Raw genomic sequence first — 23995 nt, forward strand, 5'->3', positions numbered from 1 at the left:
AATTGATCATTAGAAAACCATTTTGCAATTATGTTAGCACAGCAGAAAACTGTTGTTCTGATTAAAGAAGCAGTAAAACTGGCCTTCTTTAGACTAGTTGAGTATCTGGAGCATCAGCATTTGTGGGTTCGATTACAGGCTCAAAATGGCCAGAAACAAAGACCTTTCTTCTGAAACTCGTCAGTCTATTCTTGTTCTGAGAAATGAAGTCTATTCCAGTCTGAGATATGGCTTTTTCTTTGCAACTCTGCCTAGAAGGCCAACATCCCGGGGGTTGCCTCTTCACTGTTGACGTTGAGACTGGTGTTTTGCGGGTACTATTTAATGAAGCTGCCAGTTGAGGACTTGTGAGGCGTATGTTTCTCAAACTAGACACTCTAGTGTACTTGTCCTCTTGCTCAGTTGTGCACTGAGCAAGTTATCTCTTGGTCATCCCACTCTTCTTTCTATTCTGGTTAGAGCCAGTTTGCGCTGTTCTGTGAAGGGAGTAGTACACAGCGTTGTACGAGATCTTCAGTTTCTTGGCAATTTCTCGCATGGAATAGCCTTAATTTCTCAGAACAAGACTAGACAGACGAGTTTTAGAAGAAAGTGTAACGGCTTTTCTAGGGAGAGTAGGGATTGGACCAAAGCGCAGCGTTGAAGGTAGACATAATTTATTAAATGAAACCGACGAAACACGAAAATAACACTTGACTAATACAAAACAAATAAACGATGAAGACAGACCTGGACTAGAGAACTTACATATAACGAAGAACGCACGAACAGGTACAGACTACAAACAAACGATACAGTCGGGTGTGGTACGAACATACAGACACAGGAGACAACCACCCACAAACAAACAGTGAGAACACCCTACCTTAATATGGTTCTCAATCAGAGGAAACGTCAAACACCTGCCTCTAATTGAGAACCATATCAGGCAACACATTAACCCCAACATTAGACACAAACATAGACTACCCACCCAGCTCACGTCCTGACCAACTAAACAAAGTAAAACAAAGGAAAAATAAGGTCAGGAACGTGACATAACCCCCCCCCCCCCTTAAGGTGCGAACTCCGGGCGCACCAGCATAAAGTCTAGGGAGGGTCTGGTGGGTGGGCGTCTGTCCACGGTGGCGGCTCTGGCGCTGGTCGTGGTCCCACCCCACCATAGTCACTACCCGCTTTCGTAGCCTCCTCAAAATGACCACCCTCCAAATTACCCCACTAATTAAGGGGCAGCACCGGACTAAGGGGCAGCACCGGAATGAGGGCAACACCGGAATGAGGGCAACACCGAATGAGGGGCAACTCCGGAATGAGGGACACTCCGGAATGAGGGGACACTCCGGAATGAGGGACGGATCCTGGCTGGCTGGCGGATCCTGGCTGTCTGGCTGGCTGGCGGATCCTGGCTGGCTGGCTCTGGCGGATCCTGGCTGCTGGCTCTGGCGGATCCTGGCTGGACGCTCTGGCGGATCCTGGCTGGACAGCTCTGGCTGCTCATGGCTGGCTGACGGCTCTGGCTGCTCATAGCTGGCTGACGGCTCTGGCTGCTCATAGCTGGCTGACGGCTCTGGCTGCTCATAGCTGGCTGACGGCTCTGGCGGATCCTGGCTGGACGGCTCTGGCTGCTCATGGCTGTGGCGGCTCTGGCTGCTCATGGCTGGCTGGCGGCTCTGGCTGCTCATGCTGGCTGGCGGCTCTGGCTGCTCATGGCTGGCTGGCGGCTCTGGCTGCTCATGGCTGGCTGGCGCTCTGGCTGCTCATGGCTGGCTGGCGGCTCTGGCTGCTCATGGCTGGCGGAAGGCTCTGGCTGCTCATGGCTGGCGGAAGGCTCTGGCTGATCCTGTCTGGCGGAAGGCTCTGGCTGATCCTGTCTGGCGTAAGGCTCTAGCGGCTCCTGTCTGGCGGAAGGCTCTAGCGGCTCCTGTCTGGCGGAAGGCTCTAGCGGCTCCTGTCTGGCGGACGGCTCTAGCGGCTCCTGTCTGGCTCCTGTCTAGCCTTTTAAAATTATTAATTTGGATTAGCTAACACAATGTGCCATTGGAACACAGGAGTGATGGTTGCTAATAATGGGCCTCTGTACGCCTTAGATATTCCATAGAAAATCTGCCGTTTCCAGCTACAATAGTTATTTACAACATTAACAATGTCTACACTGTATTTCTGATACAATTTTATGTTATTTTAATGGACAAAAATTTAGCTTTTCTTTCAAGAACAAGGACATTTCTAAGTGACCCCAAACTTTTGAATGGTAGTGTGTATATATATATACAGTGCATATACTTTTCCTCCCAAAAGTTGAGGTCCAAAAGGTAGGAATTACCTTGATAGGCACATCAGTTGTTGTGACAACATAGAGCTGTCTCCCTTCCTATGAAATACTGGTCCCCATCTTCTTTTTACCTGATTGGGGGCTGTTAAGGCTTCAGATTACATATTTACTATTGTCAAGAAATAAAAAATGTGACACTGGTTATTACAAATTTGACACAAGGAAATATAGGCTTGAATATAGGATTGTTATTTAGTTGTTGGTGTATAATATCTTATACCAGCACTTATATTTAAATGATTACACACAGGTGCAAATGTTTGAGTTAAAAGAAATGCTATAATGTCCATGTGAAACTTCTCTATGTTGTGTAATTTTCTAGGTAACAAAAAAATGGCGACATATGTGGACCCGGACCAGACCCCAGATGCCACTGCAGAGAAATGCAGCCGTTTTGAGGTGTTGGACTGGCTCAATAAGATCCTGGACATCAAATTCACCAGGATAGAGCAGATATGTTCAGGTACCGTCTCACTAGTACCGCTTTTCCAAACAAGACATTTTGCCGCCAACTTTTTGTCGAACTTTTCATTATATCTGAAAGGTATTGCCAGCAGCAAAACCTGTACTTTTATTTCCGTCAACCGGCCTAGTCATGATTGCGGTAATGTATTTAAAAGTCCTGCTAACTTCTCAGTATAAATGTCACTTTTCGTCATTTTTGTCAGACATCAAACTTGTCCTTGTCAATCACAAAGCTTCACAGATATACTTTTAATGCATTTATTCTCTCAATTTAAATGTATCTAATTATTTCCTTGAGCTGTTCTTGTCTACTGTCACATAAATGCTTTGGCATTTAGCCTGGTGGAACGCATACTGTCATTTCACAAATTATTTCTTGACTTTGACAGGTAAATATTTAAAGGCCCTTATATTTAGCTAATAAATGATGGGTTAATATCCCTAGGCTCCTAGCGATTTGTAGTTTAAGTTAGAAACCTAGCTGTCTTCAGACAGAATAACTGTTGGGGAGTTTGAATGGAGAAATTGCGCAATGGTGTGATCACATCCAACGTGGATCAAAAAAGATACTTTCTGAAATGTAAGTTTCTTTACATGATCAGAAAGAGAAGATTCGAATAGTTCTGCAGCAAAAAATTAGGGCGTGGGCTCTGTTTTAAAATACAAGTTTTTTGTTATATGACAGAGGTTCCACACGTTCTGTGACACTCAATTTGTGTGTGAAAGATATTATTGATATTTTATTCTGTTATAATCTATTATATTAATTCTTACTATAAAATATATGTGGGTTGACTGAGATCAGAACAGGGGAATGAATGTAAGTGTGTCTTGTCTGTTTAATGAACAAAATAAGAACTATCGATTTAATTTGCATGGCGCAGCCATGTAGCCTATATGCTGCACAGACCATAATTAAACTCAAAATATACTATTCTGTTATTTTGAAAATAAATGGTGTTTGTCTTTGTTTTCTGTGTATGCTTTGCCACACATTAAATCATGAACATTCTATACATGTCATTGTCATTATGAAAAAGTATAAACACATAAATGGCACATGACATCGCAGCAGCTGGGTCCAAATAGCAACGTTACATGCCAAAAAACCCATTAGATTAAAAATGTGTTTAGGATATGTCACTAACAAGCCAGGCAACTAAAAGCAACTTTCTAGAAAATATTTTGGTTAGTTTGTTAGCTTGTTAGCTATCTAGCTGGCTAGCCAGCTCAGATATGACCAGAACACACTGTAAGTATCTGACAACATTTTGTGTTGAACTGTAGCCAACTTTTTATTCACCATCACAGAAAACTTGGTATGTGAACTTGGTCACGTTGGTATGAATGGTTCGGGAGACAGACGCAGGAATGCGTAAGTCCATATTATGTCAAGAAAAGCTCAAATAACCAAAGAGAAATAACATACCATCATTACTTTAAGGCATGAAGGTTAGTCAATCTGGAAAATGTCAAGAACTTGGAAAGTTTCTTCAAGTGCAGTCGCAAAAAACTTCAAGTGCTATGATGAAACTGGCTCTCATGAGGACTGCCACAGGAAGACCCAGAGTTACCTCTGCTGCAGAGGATAAGTTCATTAGAGTTAACTACACCTCAGATTGCAGCCCAAATAAATGCTTCACAGAGTTCAAGGAACAGACACATCTCAACATCAACTGTTCAGACGAGAATGTGTGAATCAGGCCTTCATGGTCAAATTGCTGCAAAGAAACCACTACTTAAGGACATCAATAAGAAGAAGAGACTTGCTTGGGCCAAGAAACACGAGCAATGGACATTGGACCGGTGAAAATCTGTACTTTGGTCTAATGAGTCCCAATGTGAGATTTTTGGTTCCAACCGCTGTGTCTTTGTGAGATGCAGAGTAGGTGAATGGATGATCTCCGCGTGTGTGGTTCCCACCGTGAAGCATGGAGGAGGAGGTGTGGGGATGCTTTGCTGGTGACACGTCAGTGATTTATTTTGAATTCAAGGCACACTTAACCAGCATGGCTACCACAGTATTCTGCAGCGATACGCCATCCCATGACCCAAAACACACATCCACGCTGTGCAAGGGCTATTTTACCAAGAAGGAGAGTGATGGAGTGCTGCATCAGATGACCTGGCCTCCACAATCACCCGACCTCAAACCAATTGAGATGGTTTGGGATGAGTTGGACCGCAGAGTGAAGGAAAAGCAGCCAACAAGTGCTCAGTATATGTGGGAACTCCTTCAAAGCCTTCCTCATGAAGCTGGTTGAGAGAATGCCAAGAGTATGCAAAGCTGTCATCAAGGCAAAGGGTGACTACTTTGAAGATTCTGAAATATAAAATATATTTTGATTTAATTAACACTTTTTTGGTTACTACATGATTCCGTATGTGTTAGTTCATAGTTTTGATGTCTTCACTATTATTCTACAATGTATAAAATAGTAATGACAAAGAAAAACCCTTGAATGAGAAGTTGTGTCCAAACTTTTGACTGGTACTGTACAGTTGTGAAATGTAGACTCCTGACACTTAGTGGGCAGGTATTTTTCTCTCTATTGACTGATGAAACACAAGCGTTTCGCTACACCTGCAATAACATCTGCTAAACATGTGCATGTGACCAATAACATTTGAACGCATGTTTCACTATTGGCTATTCTGTCCTGCTCTCCCTTGTTACTAGATAGTCTTAAACTTTTATTGTGTGTGTGGTGTGCAGGTTCCTGCTACTGCCAGCTGATGGACTGGCTCTTCCCTGGGTGCATTGACATGAGCACAGTGAAGTTCCAGGCCCAGGACACACCAGACTTCATCCACAACTACAATCTGCTTCAAGCTGGCTTCCGAAAGACTGGTGTCACCAAGGTTAGACTACACCCATACTTTCTTATCCATCACATTAACTGTAAATCAAGGATATTTCTTTGATTGTACGTTAATATTTTATCGCTGGGCAGAGGGTTGATAGGGATTTGCCCTTTGCTTCCATGTGGTATTTGCTTATTGTTCTAAATCCCTCCCCTTTAGTTTGTTCCAGTGGAGGAGCTGATGAACGGAAGGTTCCAGCCCAACTTCGTATTCCTGAAGTGGTTCAAGAGGTTTTTCCAGGCTAACCTGGTGGGGCAGGTGTATAACCCTGTGGAGGCTCGCCAGGGCCAGGAGATCCAGCCTGCCAGACCCCCCCTCCGCTCCCCCCAGGGACTTGGCCGCAAGTCTGCCAGCCGCAACCCCAGTCAATCAGGTATCCATTCTCTCACTTATCCTGAGTAGTGCTCTGCTCCCCGAGCCCGACAGGCCCCTTAAACTATACATTGGTTAGGGCTGGGTAGGGCCTGTTTTTCATTAATACGATCACTTGCATTTTGAAGCTAAGCCATTTGCTCATGCTCTGCATTCATATCTTGCTAAGATCATAACACAGTGTCAGAAGTGCTTCAACCAGGTCAAATATAACACCACAAGATTATTGTCAGAGTCGACAGGAGAGATTATTTCACAGAAATAGTGAAATAATAGAAATAATGTTCATTGAGTTTTGTCAGAGTTTAGAGTGACGAAATGTAGCTAGCTAATATCTAAAAGTCTTGTCATGGATACACACACACGCAGACTAGCAGCAGACCGCTTGCAGCGCAGGGAGAGAGGAAGACACAGACGAGCAGCTAATGGATACTAATGAAGGAAGTTATCTCTAATTTGAGGCAGGGACACATGCACCTTAAATTTGGCAGAAGCACTCGAACCTGGGTAAGACAGGGCCTGAAAGTCGCGGGTATGGCTCGGGCTTAAAATTCATGCCCGTGCAGGGCTCTAATCTTGAGTTGAAATGTTCTTTGTGCTGTTTGTGACCTTATATTCCGGATGGAATATTGTTGGTATTTTTGTGTTAATCAGTTTGTGTTTTCCTTTTTTCCGACAGGGGGGTTGGACACCGACACAGATGAAGAAGCTTTAGGGAAGTATCAAAGGAAACGTATAGTTTATGAAGATATATGGAGGGAGACGCACTCCTGGGTAGGGCCCAGCACTCTGGGAGAGTTCCATGCCTACTGCAGTCTGTGTGACATGAATTTCAACATCTATCACTCGGGCCTTGTTGACCTCAAGCGTCACTCGCAGTGCAAGAGGCACCACAAGCTTACCCTGGCTGCCAATGGATGCAACGTAAGAACCGAGGCGAGAAAGAGCAGGCAGGGCAGCATCAGCAGCTGTCCACCCTGTAGTGAGTTGGTCCTGTGCTTCATTCAGGTTAACTGCGTCTCTGGTCCGTCCGCGGCTGGGGACCAGGTGTCTAACAGATACGGTCAGTATGTCCTGGGACTACAGTACCCAGAAGACATAGTGTCCGCTTGCCAAAAGACTCCTTACTGCATATACATGTACGGAGGAGTGGTGCTAGGGGAGGCTGGCATAGCTTCTGTAGTTCTAGTAGGCTATTTTGATGTGAAGGCAGCCAAACACTGCATCAGGCTGTTGGATGTCCTGCAGTCTCCAGCCGAAGACAATACTGGAGAGGAAACTGCTGCGGCTTTGGTGGAGACCTTGAAGAGGTTTGGGCTTCCTGCAGTTAACCTCGCTGCTCTCTACACAGATGGTAACGGTGCTGCCTCTGAGCAGATTTGCTCACAGCTTAGGGAGCTCAACCCCAACGTGGTGGTGCTAGGTAGGCTGTATGGAGTGGCTGATGCATCCTGCCATGCTGGGATGGTAGAGCTCTCCACTCAGGCCCAGGAGCTAATTGTAGATATCTACTCCCACTACTCCTTCTGCTCCACCAAGAATGACAACCTGAAGGAACTGTTTTCTAGCATAACCAGTATCAATGGCCTTACCCTTCCTCTCACCACCTGCTGCCTTAACTTCTGCATGTTAGCCAGGAAAGTGTTGGAAATGTGGACAGATCTAATCTCCCACTTCAGCTCCTGTAACAAAGAGGATGAAGTAGATGAGAAGGCCAAACTCATCTGCACACAACTGCAGGATCCCCAAATCAGGGCTACCTTTATGTTCCTAAACCAGGCCCTGGAGCCCCTCCGTGCCTTCCAGGAGCGACTGCACCACCATGAGGGCTCGGCCCGGGCCGACCTGGTGCACATCCTACAGGAAGCCAGCAACCTCCTGCGCTCCTATGCCTCCAGTTTCCTCCGTCCTCAAGCTGTCGTGCGTTTCCTCAAGGAACGTGATGTCTCTCTCCTCAAGACCACAAAGTTCCACCTGCCAGGGCCAGAGCTGAACATAGGTGGGGCTGCAGTGGAGGACTTCCTGTGTGAGTCATCAGAGTCAGGAAGTGAAGCACTGCAGTTTTTACAGGAACAGGCTCTGTCTTTCTACACAGCACTTACAGCCAGCGTGGCGGAGGGGCTGCCTCTGAGTGACGGCGTGTTGAGGAGCATGGCCCAGCTACTGAGCCCCCAGGGTAGGCTGAAGGTCACAGGGAAGGTGGTGGGAGAGCTAGGGGCTAAACTTGGGCTCTGCAGCTCACCTGAGGAGATCAGCCAGCTGAACAAGGAGTTCCTGGAGTACCAGCTGGCAGAGGAGGGAGAGTGGGAAGAGGGAGAAAATGGATCTGATGGGGGCATCCAAAATGGCTCTGCAGCCACCTCGCTGGAGCAACATTGGTGCACTGTGTTGAAGGCTTCTGGATCAACCAGCATCTTCAGGAAACTTGTTTTGACCCTCTTAGCCATGCCTTGCCCCCCACTTGAAGCTCAGAAGGTCTTCACACAGGTAGGGGAAAGACAAAAAGCATCACACACTTGTATGTCACTGCACTCACTGCACTCCTGCACTCCTTACCCATTGTGTTGGTATTGTCCCATTTATGTTCTTATCTGCGTGTGCTTGCGTCTGTATCTGCATCTATATTATTTGTGTCTGTCTGTGTTCTCAGGCTGTGGAGAATGGGGACGCTGCCCAGTTCACTGACAGTGTGACAGAAAGTGAGCTGGACTCCGTTCGGGAAGTAGACCTGACCAATGACAGCGCTCTATCAGACAACAACAGTATCTACGAGCCTGGCATGAAGAAGAGAGGTCGTCCCAGAAAGATTCCATCAGGTATATTGTTTCATTAAGGGACTGGAATAGGACTATAATATATTTTATTATCACTGTATGAAATGTACTGTAGTATAGCGTATCACACACAAGAGCCCTCAAATGCTTTTTTTAGGGTACAGCTCCATTTTGAGTTAGCATTAGTTTGTGTGTGTACCGGTAAGCGGCTTATCAAGTGGATTAGCACATGAAAGGGTTAGCTTAAATGGGTTGAGTTGCTCAAGATGGCGGCAGCTCTCCATTGTTGGGGTAGGTTAGTGTAGCATGAGCATGCTTCAGGTTTGCATGTCTATGGGTAGTATTATATAAGGTTGGTTGTGTTCGTGTAATAGAGGTAATAGACAGATTTATATTTTAGAGTGGGCAAGAATTATTGTTATTTACATACAGTATATTGTAATGTAAAAGAGATGGTATTCTTATATGGGGTAGCTATGATAACGTACTATACCATTGACTGGGAATGATTGGGAAAGGGGGTACGTAGTCAGTTTCAGAACTGAATGCATTCAACCGAAATGTGTCTTCTGCATTTAATCGACACGCCTTAATCGACATCCACGTCATCGCCGCCATTGGTTGACTTAGAAGAAAAAAAATTTGGGCTACACTACAGACGGCTATATAGGTTGGCTAATACAGGACTAGTAAGTGCCCACCCAGTACACTACTTTAGTGAAAAAAATATAAAAATATAGAGATTTTATTTTATTCCGATTTTTCAGGGGGTGCTGCAATATCCTCAGTACCCCTACTTCCCATTGCTCCGGGTACAGATTTCAAAAGCAGTCAATGATCTCGAAGTCTCAGAATTTGAACTGTGTTTATTGTGTTGTAGCGTGATATAAGCAGAATTCAATATAATTCCAATTAGGGCCGATTTCAAGTTTCCATAACAATAGGTAATCGGCCTTTTTGGATGCCGGTTATGGCCAATTACATTGCAATCCATGAGGAGACTGCGTGGCAGGCTGACCACCTGTTACACGAGTGCAGCATCAAAATGACCTTGTGGCTGCAAGGAGCCAAGGTAAGTTGCTAGCTAGCATTAAACATATCCTATAAAAAAAAACAATCAATCTAAACATAATCACTAGTTAACTACACATGGTTGATGATATTACTAAGTTAACTAGCTTGTTCTGCGTTGCATATAATCAATGCGGTGCCTGTTAATTTATCATCGAATCACAGCCTACTTCAACTTGATGATTTAACAAGCGCATTCGTGAAAAAAGCACAATCGTTGCAATAATGCACCTAACCATAAGCATCAATGCCTTTCTTAGAATCAATACACAAGTATATTTTTTAAATCTGCATATGTAGTTAAAATAAATTCATGTTAGCAGGCAATATTAACTAGGGAAATTGTGTCACTTCTCTTGCGTTCAGTGCAAGCAGAGTCAGGGTATATGCAGCAGTTTGGGCCGCCTGGTTCGTTGCGAACTGTTGAAAGGCCATTTATTCCTAACAAAGACCGTAATTAATTTGCCAGAATTTTACATAATTATGACATAACATTGAAGGTTGTGCAATGTAACAGCAATATTTAGACTTAGGGTTGCCACCCGTAAGATAAAATACGGAACGGTTACGTATTTCACTGAAAGAATAAACGTTTTGTTTTCGAAATTATAGTTTCCGGATTTTACCATATTAATGACCAAAGGCTCGTATTTCTGTGTGTTTATTATACTATAATTAAGTATATGATTTGATATTTGATAGAGCAGTCTGACTGAGCAGTGGTAGGCAACAGCAGGCTGGTAAGCATTAATTCAAACAGCAGCTCTTAACAATGCTTGGATGCACAGCGCTGTTTATGACTTCAAGCCAATCAACTCCCGAGATTAGGCTGGCAATACTAAAGTGCCTATAAGAACATCCAATAGTCAAAGGTATATGAAATACAAATGGTATAGAGAGAAATGGTCCTATAGTTCCTATAATAACTACAACCTAAAACTTCTTAACAGGGAATATTGAAGACTCATGTTAAAAGGAACCACCAGCTTTCATATTTTCTCATGTTCTGAGCAAGGAACTTAAATGTTAGCTTTTTTACATGGCAGATATTGCACTTTTACTTTCTTCTCCAACACGGTGTTTTTGCATTATATAAACCAAATTGAACATGTTTCATTATTTATTTGAGACTAAATTGATTTATTTATGTATTATATTAAGTTCAAATAAAAGTGTTCATTGTTCATTCAGTATATTTGTAAATGTAATTTATTACAAATATATATATAAAAATCGTCCGATTAATCGGTATCGGCTTTTTTTGATCCTCCAATAATCGGTATCGGCGTTGAAAAATCATAATCGGTCGATCTCTAATTCCATTGCAAGAACCCCAAAAAATGTTGCCCCCTCGCCGATTTCAACTTCCCCATTAGTCACTTTATCGTGGCACGTGCCTGGTGTATGGTGCCATTAGAATTGTCTAAGCATTGTCTGGAATGCACAAGCCTTGAGAGCAAAAGTGCATTTTGGCATGATACCCTAATCAGCACTAAACAGCAAAAAATCTCATGGCTTCCAATTGCATCATATAATATGTTGTAGTTGTGGTGGCACATAACAGTAGTAAATGGCAGCCATACTCAACAGGCAGATAGTAGAATAATAGTATATTTGGCAGTGCATGGGCAGTTTTCCTCTTGTTACTGTATGTCATTCACTGACAGACCTTAGAGAGCTGTTTATAATCTGTCAGAAAATTCCAGTTGATCAAATAGCCCATGTTCGCTAGGTAGATAAATTAGGTTAACCAGCTATCTAAATCTTGTAGTTATCATGGCCAGATTATGTGCCAATGGGAGCCTTAGGAATCATATGAACACAAATAAGACATAGCAAAATTAAAATTGCAGGAATTTAGCTAGAAAACTGCAAACAGCCCCCCCCCCCCCCCCCCAATGGAAAATGTATAGAATTGCAGAAAATGAGCTTATAAATGGCAAAATGTTGATTCCGCCAACAAAAGGGGTGTGAACCGTTTGGGGTTGCATGGGTCGTGAGGTGAGGGTTAATAGCAACATCGATAAGTGACAATATCCATACGGACCTTTGCCACCTAGGAAATGTCCCGCTGGTCACATATGTCAATTCAACGTATATTCCATGTTGGTTTAATGTAATTTAATTGAAATGACATGGAAACAACATTGATTCAACTGTGGGTTGTGTGACCGGACCTTCTTAAATAGTAGTTGAGTACCCCTGGTATATGGGTTGGAGTCTATCTATACCTACAGTATCCCTAATGATAACCTCAATCTAATTTTACACTGTCCATTGATTCTCTCAGTGTTTCACATACTTCTATCACAGGATCCCTGTTAATAATGGAAGCATCAATGTGTTGTTTTCCAGAGGTGAATTACCTTAATGGGACAGTGAAGCCATGCACAGTGCGGCTGCAGAAGATAATCAGTAAGAAAAGATATTGACAGTTAGTGAAGATGATCATTGGTATTCATCTATATCACTTAAGGCCAGTCACCACAGGCTAAAAATACTATTTTTTTTGCATCTACTCGTCAATTTAAAGAGTTTTGGGTATTTTTGTCTATTAATGTTAGTATTTTCAAAAAGAAAAAAATTCAAATGTCAAAATGTTGATGATAATGTATATTTTCGTTAGTTTATCATACTACCGTCATCAACATTTCATGAATTGTATTTTTTTTTTAAATGGTCATACATCCTTAATTTCAAAGCTCACTACATTGAATCACACATAATTTAAAAGCCAATTTCATAGAGAATGTTACAAACTGGACTATATGTAGTAATTTACGGGGATTGGGTCTAAATAAGTGTTTGGCATTTGGTAGGTTAAATGCATTGTAAGTTTGTCTTTAACTGCCATTTCAGACACTTCCCACACGCCAACACATTTTTCTCTGCCATCTTCATTCATCAACTTTCTTGTGGTTATCCTTAGACGTGTTCTTCAGACTTATACATAGGGAATTGTTGATATGTTGTCATGTTTTTATTCTGGATTACATTTTCTTTAAAAACATTTGCCAAAAATGCATTTTACGTATCTTTCTATATAGTATTTTACAGATAGAAAGATGAAAAAAATATTGATCCACAATCTGCTATATGTAAGTCAGCTCCTGGGAGTATATTAACTAAATGAAACCAAAATATTTGGGCTGACTTCATCCAGTGTCCAGAAAATTGGATTTGTGTGATATGCAAATATGCACATATTTAATGACATGACCTAATTTGCACAATATTTCAGAAACATTTAATATAAAAAGTATTATATTTGTGTCCACATTCAACTGGTAAAAGTTGATTGTGATATGATTAAGGGGAACAAAATACCCTATTAGGGTGTGGTGCCTGGCCTTAAACTCAGTTGAATTGATGTACAGGTGACACATTACCAGAGAATGCTTAACAATCCACCTTCCATGGTTGGGGTCAAATCAATTCCATTTCAATTCAGTCAATGACACAGGAAGTAAACTGAAATTGGAATTTCAGTTTACTTCCTGCATTGACTAAATGTAAATGAAATTGACCCCAACCTTGTCTTTTTACTTATCTATTCTCTGTCTTTTCACCTTTTGACAATTTCAGACAAAACTCTTGTATTTTCTGCATTAAAACATTGATTTGGTTTCTATGAAACTTGTTTATGTAGATGGGCCAAAGAATGAGGACGATACTGTGTTCGTTGAGGACAACGTCATTTGGACAAATACTATGGAGGTAATGTTTTTTATTATTTTGTTGATGTTTTTTTGTATCACATTTCTTGTCTAGTAGGATTGGGTGAATCAATTCAACAAATATGGTAACTTAAGATTTAACTAAGGGGGATGTTATTGTTTTCTTGTGACTCATAATCAACTATGCATAACAGACAGACAGGCCTCCCAAGTGGCGCAGCGGTCTAAGGCATTGCATTGTTGCGGTGTCACTATAACCTGGGGTTCGATCCCAGGCTGTGTCACAACCGGCTGTGACCGGGAGACCCATAGGACGGCACACAATTGGCCCAGCGTCGTCCTATTTGGCCGGGGGGGATTACTTGGCTCATCGCGCTCTAGCGACTCCTTGTGGAGGGCCAGGCGCCTGCAGGCTGAATTTGGTCATCAGTTGAACGGTGTTTCCTCCGACACATTGGTGTAGCTGGCTATTAAGTGGGCGGGTGTTAAGAAGAGCGGCTTGGCGGGTCATGTTTCGGCGGACGCATGACTCGACCTTCGCCTCTCCCCAGCCCGTTGCAGTGATGAGACAAGATCGTAATCACATAATTTACTGAAGAAATATTAACAAAGATGGACATACTGTAAATATGGTTGCCTATGTGTCATGCCCTGACCTTAGAGATCCTTTTAATTCTCTATTTGGTTAGGTCAGGGTGTGACTAGGGTGGGCAATCTATGTTTTCTATTTCTTTGTTGGCCGGGTATGGTTCCCAATCAGAGGCAGCTGTCTATCGTTGTCTCTGATTGGGGATCATACTTAGGCAGCCTTTTTCCACCTGTAGTTTGTGGGATCTTGTTTTTGGTACTGTGCTGTTTAGCCCTACTAGACATTACGTTTCGTATTTGTTGTTGTTGTTTTTTCGGTGTTCATTTAATAAATTATAATGTACAGCTACCACGCTGCACCTTGGTCCGATCCTTCCATCGACGAACGTAACACTATGTTTGTTTTTACCTGTTCTGCTTTGACGTGTTCTTACCTTGCTATAGTGGGGGTGTGACAGATCAAAATAAACTGCACGTGACAACACCTGACAATGGAAACAATATCATTATTTGGAATCAAACAAAGCAAAACATGCATGGGTCTTTTGCATGTCTCCAAAGCTTGACATTATGACAAACCTTTCTATGCAGGTTTTGTGAAGTAAGAGTCACTAGTATGCTTTGCTTTGCTGTTGCTTGTGCAATCAACAATTCTCTATGCTTTTAAATCATTTTTATTAAAACCTTAAATGCTTGGGACAAGTTCATACTAGTATCTCACCCGTGTCTAACAAACTAACCTTGTTAGTAACTTTTTTATCCTCTCCTTTATCTTTCTTCTTCTTTTTTCATGTGGGTCTACTTTATGCTTGGTAGTCATAGCAATTCTTGGATGTGAGTGCATGACTGGGTGTGTGTGCGCTTGTGCCCACGTGTGTGCGCTTGTACAATGTCTGTGAGCAGTGTGCGTAATAGGTGTGTGCATGTGTGTTGTCCCTCAGGGCACCATTAGGGGCATTTATGGTTGGGAGAGCAGCTTACGCCAGAAGCCACAGGCGCGCACTGTGTTTCAGGCTGGTGCCGGCACCTGGGTCAAGCCACAGGCGCTTGACAACGACAGCAAAAAGGACCAGGAGTCCGAGGCTGCATCGGTAGGTACTCTCAAAATACCTACCAGTGATGGCTGGTGCGCTGAGATATCGGAGGACGGGCTCATTGTAATGACTAGAATTGAAACTATGTGTTTGATACCGTCTCATTCCATTCCAACCATTACAATGAGTCCATCCTCCTATATATCTGCCCACCAGCCTCCTGTGGCTCCTACGCTTGAGGGGAGCCCTTCTGACCTCTGGCGAATGGGACAGTGAAAGGCGCAATGCAATCAAAACACAAAAAAACATATATTTTGCTCTAAAGGTGTGCGTGGCTGTCAACGACACGTCATTCTTTCTGTGCATGGCTCTTGTGATTTGCTTCTAACGTTCTAATTTCCTTTTTAACCCTTTATATGGACTTACGTGGTCTCCCATTTTCTTAACTCATTCTCACTGCTCTGAAATTGGGTCGCTTGAATTAATGTTGACAAAACCTGACAAACCTTACAAACAAAGGGCCAATATTTGCTATTACATATAAAGAAGGATATGTACAATTGTAGTCACCCATAGGAAAACCTTTCTTTTTTCCAATTTTCAGGTTCATCAGATATCAGTGGATGTGTTCGTCACTGTCTTCAGGCATGCATTGTCAACTATTTTATCTGTGTATTCAGGCATAAATATTTTTGACTTTCAGCCCCCGAAGAAGGAGAATCATACATCCAACGTGTCTACAACGAGCCCCAGGGGAGCAAAGAAGGGCATTGATTACCAGGTTCCTATTTTCACAAATATTTGCTATGCATGCCAACATGCTTCCATATCATATAAACCCATGTGAATAACCCTTCATCTCTCTGGTTTTCACCCTGTAGGATGGGAAGGGTTTCCCCACTGGAGAGCTGGTGTGGGGAAAGGTGAAGGGCTTCTCCTGGTGGCCTGGACTGGTGGTGCTCTGGAAGTCCAACAAGGCACCGCCTGTATCCAAGCGCCGGGTAGAGTGGTTCGGTGACGGAATGTTTTCCGAGGTGAGGACTTGACTTGACTCATTGTAAATAGCAAGATTGACCTGCAGCACAGATTGGTGTTTGGACAAAATTGTTCCTTTGTTTTGTGTTGCAGATCTATACAGAGAGGCTTCTGCATTTTGCATCTTTTGCAAAGTGCTTCTGCAAGAATTCCTATTCCAGCTTGCCCACCTACAAAGATGCTATCTACCAGGTCCTTGAGGTGGGACATGAATGCTATTATCTATCACTATCTTAACATTTTAATGTACGACTCTATAATATACTAGCCTGGTCCCAGATCTGTTTGTGCTGTCTTTCCAACTCAACTTGCATGGTCATTGCGTGACTGTCACGCCCTGACCATAGATTGCTTTGTATGTTTCTATTTTTTGTTTGGTCAGGGTGTGATGTGGGTGGGCATTCTATGTTTGTATGTCTATGTTTTCTATTTCTATTGTGTTTGGCCTGGTATGGTTCCCAATCAGAGGCAGCTGTCAATTGTTGTCTCTGATTGAGAACCATACTTAGGTAGCCTGTTTTCCCACTTTGAGTGGTGGGTGGTTATTTTCTGTTTAGTGTTTGTTGCACCTTTCAGAACTGTTCGTTGGTCGTTTTGTTGTTTTTGTTCGCGTGTTCATCTTTATTAAAAGTATTATGGATACGTACCACGCTGAACTTTGGTCCTCCTCTCCTTCTCCCGACGACAATCGTTACAGTGACATTGGCAAGACAGCACAAACAGATGTAGAACTATGCTAGTACTGCACCGTTACATCCCCATATATCACAATATTCCATACGGTATAATACCGCAAAGCACCACGTCACTCACTCACCACTCATATTCCATGTCTATGCAGTTGGCTGGTGAACGCTGTGAGAAGTCCTTTCTTGCAGCGGGGAATAAGCAGGAGTTGCTTAAGTTGATGCTGGACTGGGCCTACAGTGGATTTCTGCCCACTGGACCAGATGGGTTCAACCCCCCACCACCTGCAAGTATGTGTGGTTTAGGGTGAAGTTTCCCCTAGATGCTGATCTTGGGTCAGTTTAGCATTTTCCCTACTAATGATTAAGGTTAGGATTGGGGCCGGGGAAGCTGATCCTAGATCTGTACCTATAGGAAATTTCACCCTGGCGCGTTTTGTGTTGCTTCCATTATATTTCCACAACAGGGTAACACTTATACCTGTGTAGTACACTAGTAACAACAGGTGTTCTCATGTTCCTTTTATTTTGTTTCATTCCCAAAGATGCCAAAGACTCAAAGGCAGAATCTGCAGACTCGTCTCTGGCAGACTACCAGCCCCCAGCTAAGAGGAAGTATGTGAACAAGAACAGACCATCCTATGGGAATCAAAGCTACAGCAGAGGTAAGCCCTACACCCACAGCAATCCATATTCATTAATATGGGCCATTTTTCTAGTTCCTCTGTCACTATAGAATTATATTTGCATCAATTAAATTCCTTTCTTTTGTGGTTCACAGAGGCAATGGTACAAGAGGTTATGAAAGGCAAACATGTTAAAGGTATTTAACATTCTTTGAGCTGTAATTGTACTTTTTTGCTCTCTACTTGTCTGCACTTTAGAAAAATATTATATAATGGAATCAGTCATTTTACTAATGTATACAATTCATTATTCACCTCAGAATTCTGTTTATCATGTGGAACCCCCCACATCCACACCTTCCACCCACTGTTTGAGGGGAGTCTTTGCCTGAAGTGCAAGGTAAACTAACTACATCTTCTCATAAATTGAATGACTGTTCAGTTTATTTATGCAAGTGCATCCACGTAGACATGTTAGATCATGTCTGCTTATCATCTGAAAGATTGTTGACTTGAATGACCCTCGTCCCCATGGTAAAGCTGTCCCTCCTAACCTTTGCAGGAAAACTTTATTGAGACTTTGTACAGATACGACGAAGATGGCTACCAGTCCTACTGCACGGTTTGTTGCGCTGGCCAAGAGGTCATTCTGTGTGGCAATGCCAGCTGCTGCAGGTTAGCACTGCTCAAGAGTACACTTTCCCCTCTCTCTTCTTTCACTCCCATTTCCTCTTTCACTCGCTTATCCTCTCTGTCGTTCTCTCTCTCTCTTCCTCTCAGGTGTTTCTGTAAGGACTGCCTGAACATTTTGGTTGGTGATGGAACCTTTGACAAGCTGAAGGATGTTGACCCATGGAGCTGCTTCATGTGCTTACCATCCCAGTGCAACGGATCACTCAAGCTGCGAACTGACTGGAGCGTGCGAGTCCAAGAGTTTTTTGTCAACAACAGTGCTCTAGAGTTTGAACCCCACAGGGTGTATCCCTCCATTCCTGCCCATCAACGCAGACCCATCAGGGTGTTGTCTCTCTTTGATGGGATTGCCACAGGTTTGTACATTCTCAATATGGGCTTTCATTTAACCTATGGAGATGGTTGCAGATAAGTGGTTGTGATGTGTTTTATGAGTATGCAATGGCTTGTGTTTCTTCTGTCTTCAGGATTCAGTCGTTTTGGTTCGTGTGTCAGTGACTGATAATCTTGTATGCCAATTGTGCTCTTGCAGGGTACCTTGTGCTCAAAGACCTGGGCTTCATCGTAGAACGCTACATCGCCTCTGAGATCTGTGGGGACTCGATTGCTGTGGGTATGATCAAACACGAGGGCAAGATAGAGCACATCAATGACGTACGCACCATCACCAGGAAACATGTGAGTTCAGCATACACACACACATTCATGTTCAAACAAATTACAACACACCCACAAACACACACACACACACACACACACACACACACACACACACACACACACACACACACACACACACACACACACTCACACTCACACTCACACTCACACACACACACTCCTGTGATCATTCTCTAACCTGTCTGTGTCTGTGTTTGCTGTGTTTCAGCTGGCTGAATGGGGTCCCTTTGACCTCCTGATTGGAGGAAGCCCCTGCAACGACCTGGCCTGCGTCAACCCTGCTCGGAAAGGCTTATTTGGTAAGGAACCTCCTGACTTCAAAGTAAATGGAGTGTTTCCACTTGACCAGTGGTTCTCAAACCTCTCCTCGAGAACCCCCAGCCGTCCATGTATTTGATCTATTCCAGAGCTAGCACAGCTAATTTAACTTGTTAACTAATCATCAAGCCCTTGGATAGTTGAATCGGGTGAGCTAGTTCAGAGCTACAACAGAATTGTGAAACTTCTGAGGTAAGGAGGAGAGGTTTTAAGAACCACTGTGCTAGACAATGTAGAGAGCTAATGTCTGGAGAACTTTATCAAGTATGTTATCACATCGTTTTATTAGCAGTTAACATGGTAGCCTACTGTTAGATGCACGTGTCTGTACACGCTAACCTACCCATTGGCCTAGTAAATGGGTTTTTAATGGTCATCAAAAAGAAAGGATGACCAAGGCACTCTTCATATAATTAATTAAAATGCCTTTATTAGTATGGCATGTTCAATAGAAACAACGTTTTTTTTTAAAACCGACGCGTTTCGGCTGCATGGCCTTCGTCAGGGTGTACAAAAAAAAGGAATACAATGTCCTCTTTTGAACAGCTTTTCCAATTAGCCCTAATTGGAAGAGAGAGTGGTTACAAAATAGTAAGTAGTAAGCAATATTATACACATTAAAAGGTGAAATTCTGTAGCTATGTTATCATAAAAATACAACTCCAAGCTAGAAGTATCAGAACACTAAAAGGTAGTTTTAACCTTAAATATGACTGGGAGAAGTGTCAAGAATAAGAAAGCAATATATTCCATAGTACACTAGAACACAGCAAAACATGAACAACAACAGTCTAAACATAGCTGAGGGCAATTGAGCAAAATGTCCACTAGATGACAGCAAATGGACCCATCACGACCCTACAGGAAGGGTGAGAAATCCATATCTTCATTTAAACCAGGGTATTTAGTGGCCTGTAGTTTGTAAATCCAAAAACTTTCCCTTTGGTTTAACTGTTTAAGGCGGTCCCCTTTTCTAATAGAGTCCGGAATAAGATCAATACCCGTAGCTTGTAGGGAGGCAGGGTTGCCATGGTGTAGTTGTACTTGTAGTGCCTTGCCATGGGGTAGTCTTCATTGCCTACCCGTATGGCGTACTTGTGTTCCGCTAAGCGGTCTTGAAGGCGTCTCTTTGTCCGTCCAATGTAGAACACCTTCCACTGTGGACATTCCAATCTATAGATGACATGAGTGGTTTTACAGTTAATGAAATGCTTGACGTAATACTCCATTTTGGAAGCTGTGTCAACAAAATATTTCTTCTGTGCAATATTACTGCAATGGTTGCAATGGTTACATTTAAAAGAGCCCTTGGGTTTGTGGTAAAGCCAAGTTTTTTGAGAGTCACCCGGAAGATAACTGTGGACTAATTTGTCATTTAGGGTAGGACATCTCTTAAAGCTTATGACTGGTGGCTCAGGAAAGACTTGGCGTAGTAGCGTATCACTTTGGATGATTCCCCAATTATTTTTAATGATTCTTTTTCTTTTAATGTTCTCTGCTTCAGTGCTGTATTTTGTAACAATATACACTCTCTGATGTATCACGAGGCACTCGTTTTCTCTGTCAAGTAATCCAGCCATTATACCGGCATCTTTCAGGACCTGGTGTTTCATTGGTTTTCTCGGTCTCTGTTTCCAGAGGGCACAGGCAGGCTGTTCTTTGAATATTACAGGATGCTGACCATGATGAGGCCAAGGGATGATGACGACCGTCCGTTCTTCTGGCTCTTTGAAAATGTGGTGGCCATGCGCGGTCATGACCTGGCCGACATCTGTCGCTTTCTTGAGGTAAAGACACTAGCAGCTATTTCATGGTCAATGAGGCCTCTCCCTCTACCTTTCTCTCTCTTTCTTTAACTCTCTTGCTCTTTCTCCCTCTCTTTCCCTGGTCAATGCATTTGGGCGGTGTGTTTGCGTCTTCATTTCATTATTACTAATACAGTTGAAGTCGGAAGTTTACATACACCTTATACCCTGACTACACATTATTCAATTATTGCACCCACACTGCTCGCGCGCGTCAATGAGCGTCTGCGTTGCCAAGGGCTAAAATAGAAGTCAGTTCTATTTGTGACGCAGATCGCGGTGCAAGTCCTGCCTCTCCCATCTCCTCATTGGTTTATAGAAGCAGATACCCACGTGCCATCTCCTCATTGGTTATACCCACGTGGGTGATTGAAAGGCGAACTGTGTTGTCGGCCGTCGTGGTAATACTATGAAAGTTTAGATGCCAATCACCAAGTTCAAAGAAGAAAAAGCCTGGAATGAGGAGAGATGACTAGAAACGATTCGGTTGACGTTTTATGTGTGGATTAATTGTCAGAGTAGAGGACCTTGTGCATTTCAGGTAAAATAACATCTCAATGTTTATATCCCAGGACAAATTAGCTAGCAACAGCCAGCTAGCTAAATAGGACAAATTAGCTAGCAAGTGCAAGTTAGCTAGCTAAATTGCCATAAATGTTTGTTTTTTTACCTTTCCCCAAATTAATGTAATTGGTTCAGAGTTTGTTTTGATATTTTAACCTGCGTGTCGTGATCGCGTTTGGTGTGGGGGGACAAAATAAATGTATGCACGATGGCGCATGCGAGCATTGCCTTTAAATTGTTTAACTTGGGTCAAACGTTTTGGGTAGACTTCCACAAGCTTCCCACAATAAGTTGGGTGAATTTTGGCTCGCACACGCTTTTTCAGTTCTGCCCACAAATGTTCTATTGGATTGAGGTCAGGGCTTTGTGATGGCCACTCCAGTACCTTGACTTTGTTGTCCTTAAGCCATTTTGCCACAACTTTGGAAGTATGCTTGGGGTCATTCTCCATTTGGAAGACCCATTTGCGACCAAGCTTTAACTTCCTGACTGATGTCTTGAAATGTTGCTTCAATATATCCACATAATTTCCCATCCTCATGATGCCATCTATTTTGTGAAGTGCACCAGTCCCTCCTGCAGCAAAGCACCCCCACAACATGATGCTGCCACCCCCGTGCTTCACGGTTGGGATGGTGTTCTTCGGCTTGCAAGCATCCCCCTTTTTCCTCCAAACATAACGATGGTCATTATGGCCAAACAGTTCTATTTTTGTTTCATCAGACCAGAGGATATTTCTCCAAAAAGTACGATCTTTGTCCCCATGTGCAGTTGCAAACCGTAGTCTGGCTTTTTTCTGGCGGTTTTGGCACAGTGGCTTCTTCCTTGCTGAGCGGCCTTTCAGGTTATGTCRATATAGGACTCGTTTTACTGTGGATATAGATACTTTTGTACCTGTTTCCTCCAGCATCTTCCCAAGGTCTTTTGCTGTTGTTCTGGGATTGATTTGAACTTTTTGCACCAAAGTACGTTCATATCTAGGAGACAGAACGCGTCTCCTTCCTGAGCGGTATGACGGCCGCGTGGTCCCATGGTGTTTATACTTGCATACTATTGTTTGTACAGATGAACGTGGTACCTTCAGGCATTTGGAAATAGCTCCCAAGGATGAACCAGACTTGTGGAGGTCTACAAAAAAAATTCTGAGGTCTTGGCTGATTTCTTTTAATTTTCCCATGATGTCTAGCAAAGAGGCACTGAGTTTGAAGGTAGGCCTTGAAATACTTCCACAGGTACACCTCCAATTGACTCAAATGATGCAAATCAGAAGCTTCTAAAGCCATGACATCATTTTCTGGAATTTTCCAAGCTGTTTAAAGGCACAATCAACTTAGTGTATGTAAACTTCTGACCCACTGGAATTGTGATACAGTAAATTATAAGTGAAATAATCTGTCTGTAAACAATTGTTGGAAAAATTACTTGTGTCATGCACAAAGTAGATGTCCTAACCAACTTGCCAAAACTATAGTTTGTTAACAAGAAATGTGTGGAGTGGTTGAAAAACGAGTTTTAATGACTCCAACCTAAGTGTATGTAAACTTCCAACTTCCAACTTCAACTGTAAATCTCATCTCATCTATTTCCAGTGTAATCCCATCCTGATCGATGCAGTAAAAGTGAGCCCAGCTCACAGAGCTCGCTACTTCTGGGGAAACCTCCCTGGCATGAACAGGTAAACATAAATACAACTAACACATAGACACATCCCCATATCCCTTCACATACTCCTACTGATGAACACTAACACATGCACTCTCAATATCATGTTGTTTTTCTTATGTTCAACTCATCTACATGAGAGAGTTCACTTGTCTGTATGTTTTTCTCTCCTTAGACCTCTAGCTACCTCTCTGGATGACAAGGTGAACCTGCAGGATTGTCTGGAGCYTGGACGCACGGCCAAGGTAAGACTGACAAGCTCTTGCTTCTAGATTTTCTTATAATTCAGTACTTTATTGACAAGAGAGGTTGAAGTTAAAAGGTTGTTTAACTTCTATTGTCTATTTTCTTATTTCTGAATGAGTTTCTAGCATCAGGTGTGACTGGTGAGTACGTCCATATTTGTGATTGTTATCTGTTGGTTCTTTCCCTTACAGTATAACAAAGTTCGTACCATCACCACCAAGTCCAACTCTATCAGACAGGGGAAGATGGGATCACTACCTGTCGACTTTAATGGCAAGGAGGACTACCTTTGGTGCACAGAGATGGAGAAGTTAGTCTTTATTATTACGTAAAAGGGTAGAGGTGGAACAGCATAGAATATAGAAGTGATCACAGTGTAATTACATTGTTTTAAAGTTTTATAGTTAGCATAATTACTATACTGTGACTGATCATGGATAAAGCTCTCTCTTGTAAAAGTCAATGTACTTACAGTGTGGTAGTTAAGTGAATGTAATCTGT

General features: G+C 42.8%; 1 protein-coding gene across 4 annotated transcripts in view; it reads left to right on the top strand.

Annotated features, from left to right (window-relative positions):
- The window catches only part of LOC111977253 (DNA (cytosine-5)-methyltransferase 3A), a 30329-nt gene that overhangs the window by 3433 nt on the left and 2901 nt on the right, over positions 1-23995 (top strand). The window contains exons 2-24 of one of the 4 annotated variants that reach the window (XM_024006633.2): positions 2655-2795; positions 5514-5659; positions 5822-6035; positions 6714-8521; positions 8685-8850; positions 12235-12294; positions 13529-13596; positions 15086-15235; positions 15882-15959; positions 16060-16212; positions 16307-16414; positions 17055-17190; positions 17445-17564; positions 17681-17722; positions 17846-17925; positions 18088-18200; positions 18306-18574; positions 18751-18896; positions 19108-19198; positions 20856-21004; positions 23176-23261; positions 23424-23493; positions 23686-23804. In XM_024006633.2, the coding sequence (XP_023862401.1) occupies positions 2666-2795; positions 5514-5659; positions 5822-6035; positions 6714-8521; positions 8685-8850; positions 12235-12294; positions 13529-13596; positions 15086-15235; positions 15882-15959; positions 16060-16212; positions 16307-16414; positions 17055-17190; positions 17445-17564; positions 17681-17722; positions 17846-17925; positions 18088-18200; positions 18306-18574; positions 18751-18896; positions 19108-19198; positions 20856-21004; positions 23176-23261; positions 23424-23493; positions 23686-23804 (4502 nt within the window). In that variant the 5' untranslated portion in view covers positions 2655-2665. The remainder of the gene's footprint in view (positions 1-2654; positions 2796-5513; positions 5660-5821; positions 6036-6713; positions 8522-8684; positions 8851-12234; positions 12295-13528; positions 13597-15085; positions 15236-15881; positions 15960-16059; positions 16213-16306; positions 16415-17054; positions 17191-17444; positions 17565-17680; positions 17723-17845; positions 17926-18087; positions 18201-18305; positions 18575-18750; positions 18897-19107; positions 19199-20855; positions 21005-23175; positions 23262-23423; positions 23494-23685; positions 23805-23995) is intronic. The other 3 variants (XM_024006631.2, XM_024006630.2, XM_024006632.2) reach the window with 3 other exon arrangements.

This window comes from Salvelinus sp. IW2-2015, linkage group LG17, assembly GCF_002910315.2.
Source record: "Salvelinus sp. IW2-2015 linkage group LG17, ASM291031v2, whole genome shotgun sequence".
NCBI lineage: Eukaryota > Metazoa > Chordata > Actinopteri > Salmoniformes > Salmonidae > Salvelinus > Salvelinus sp. IW2-2015.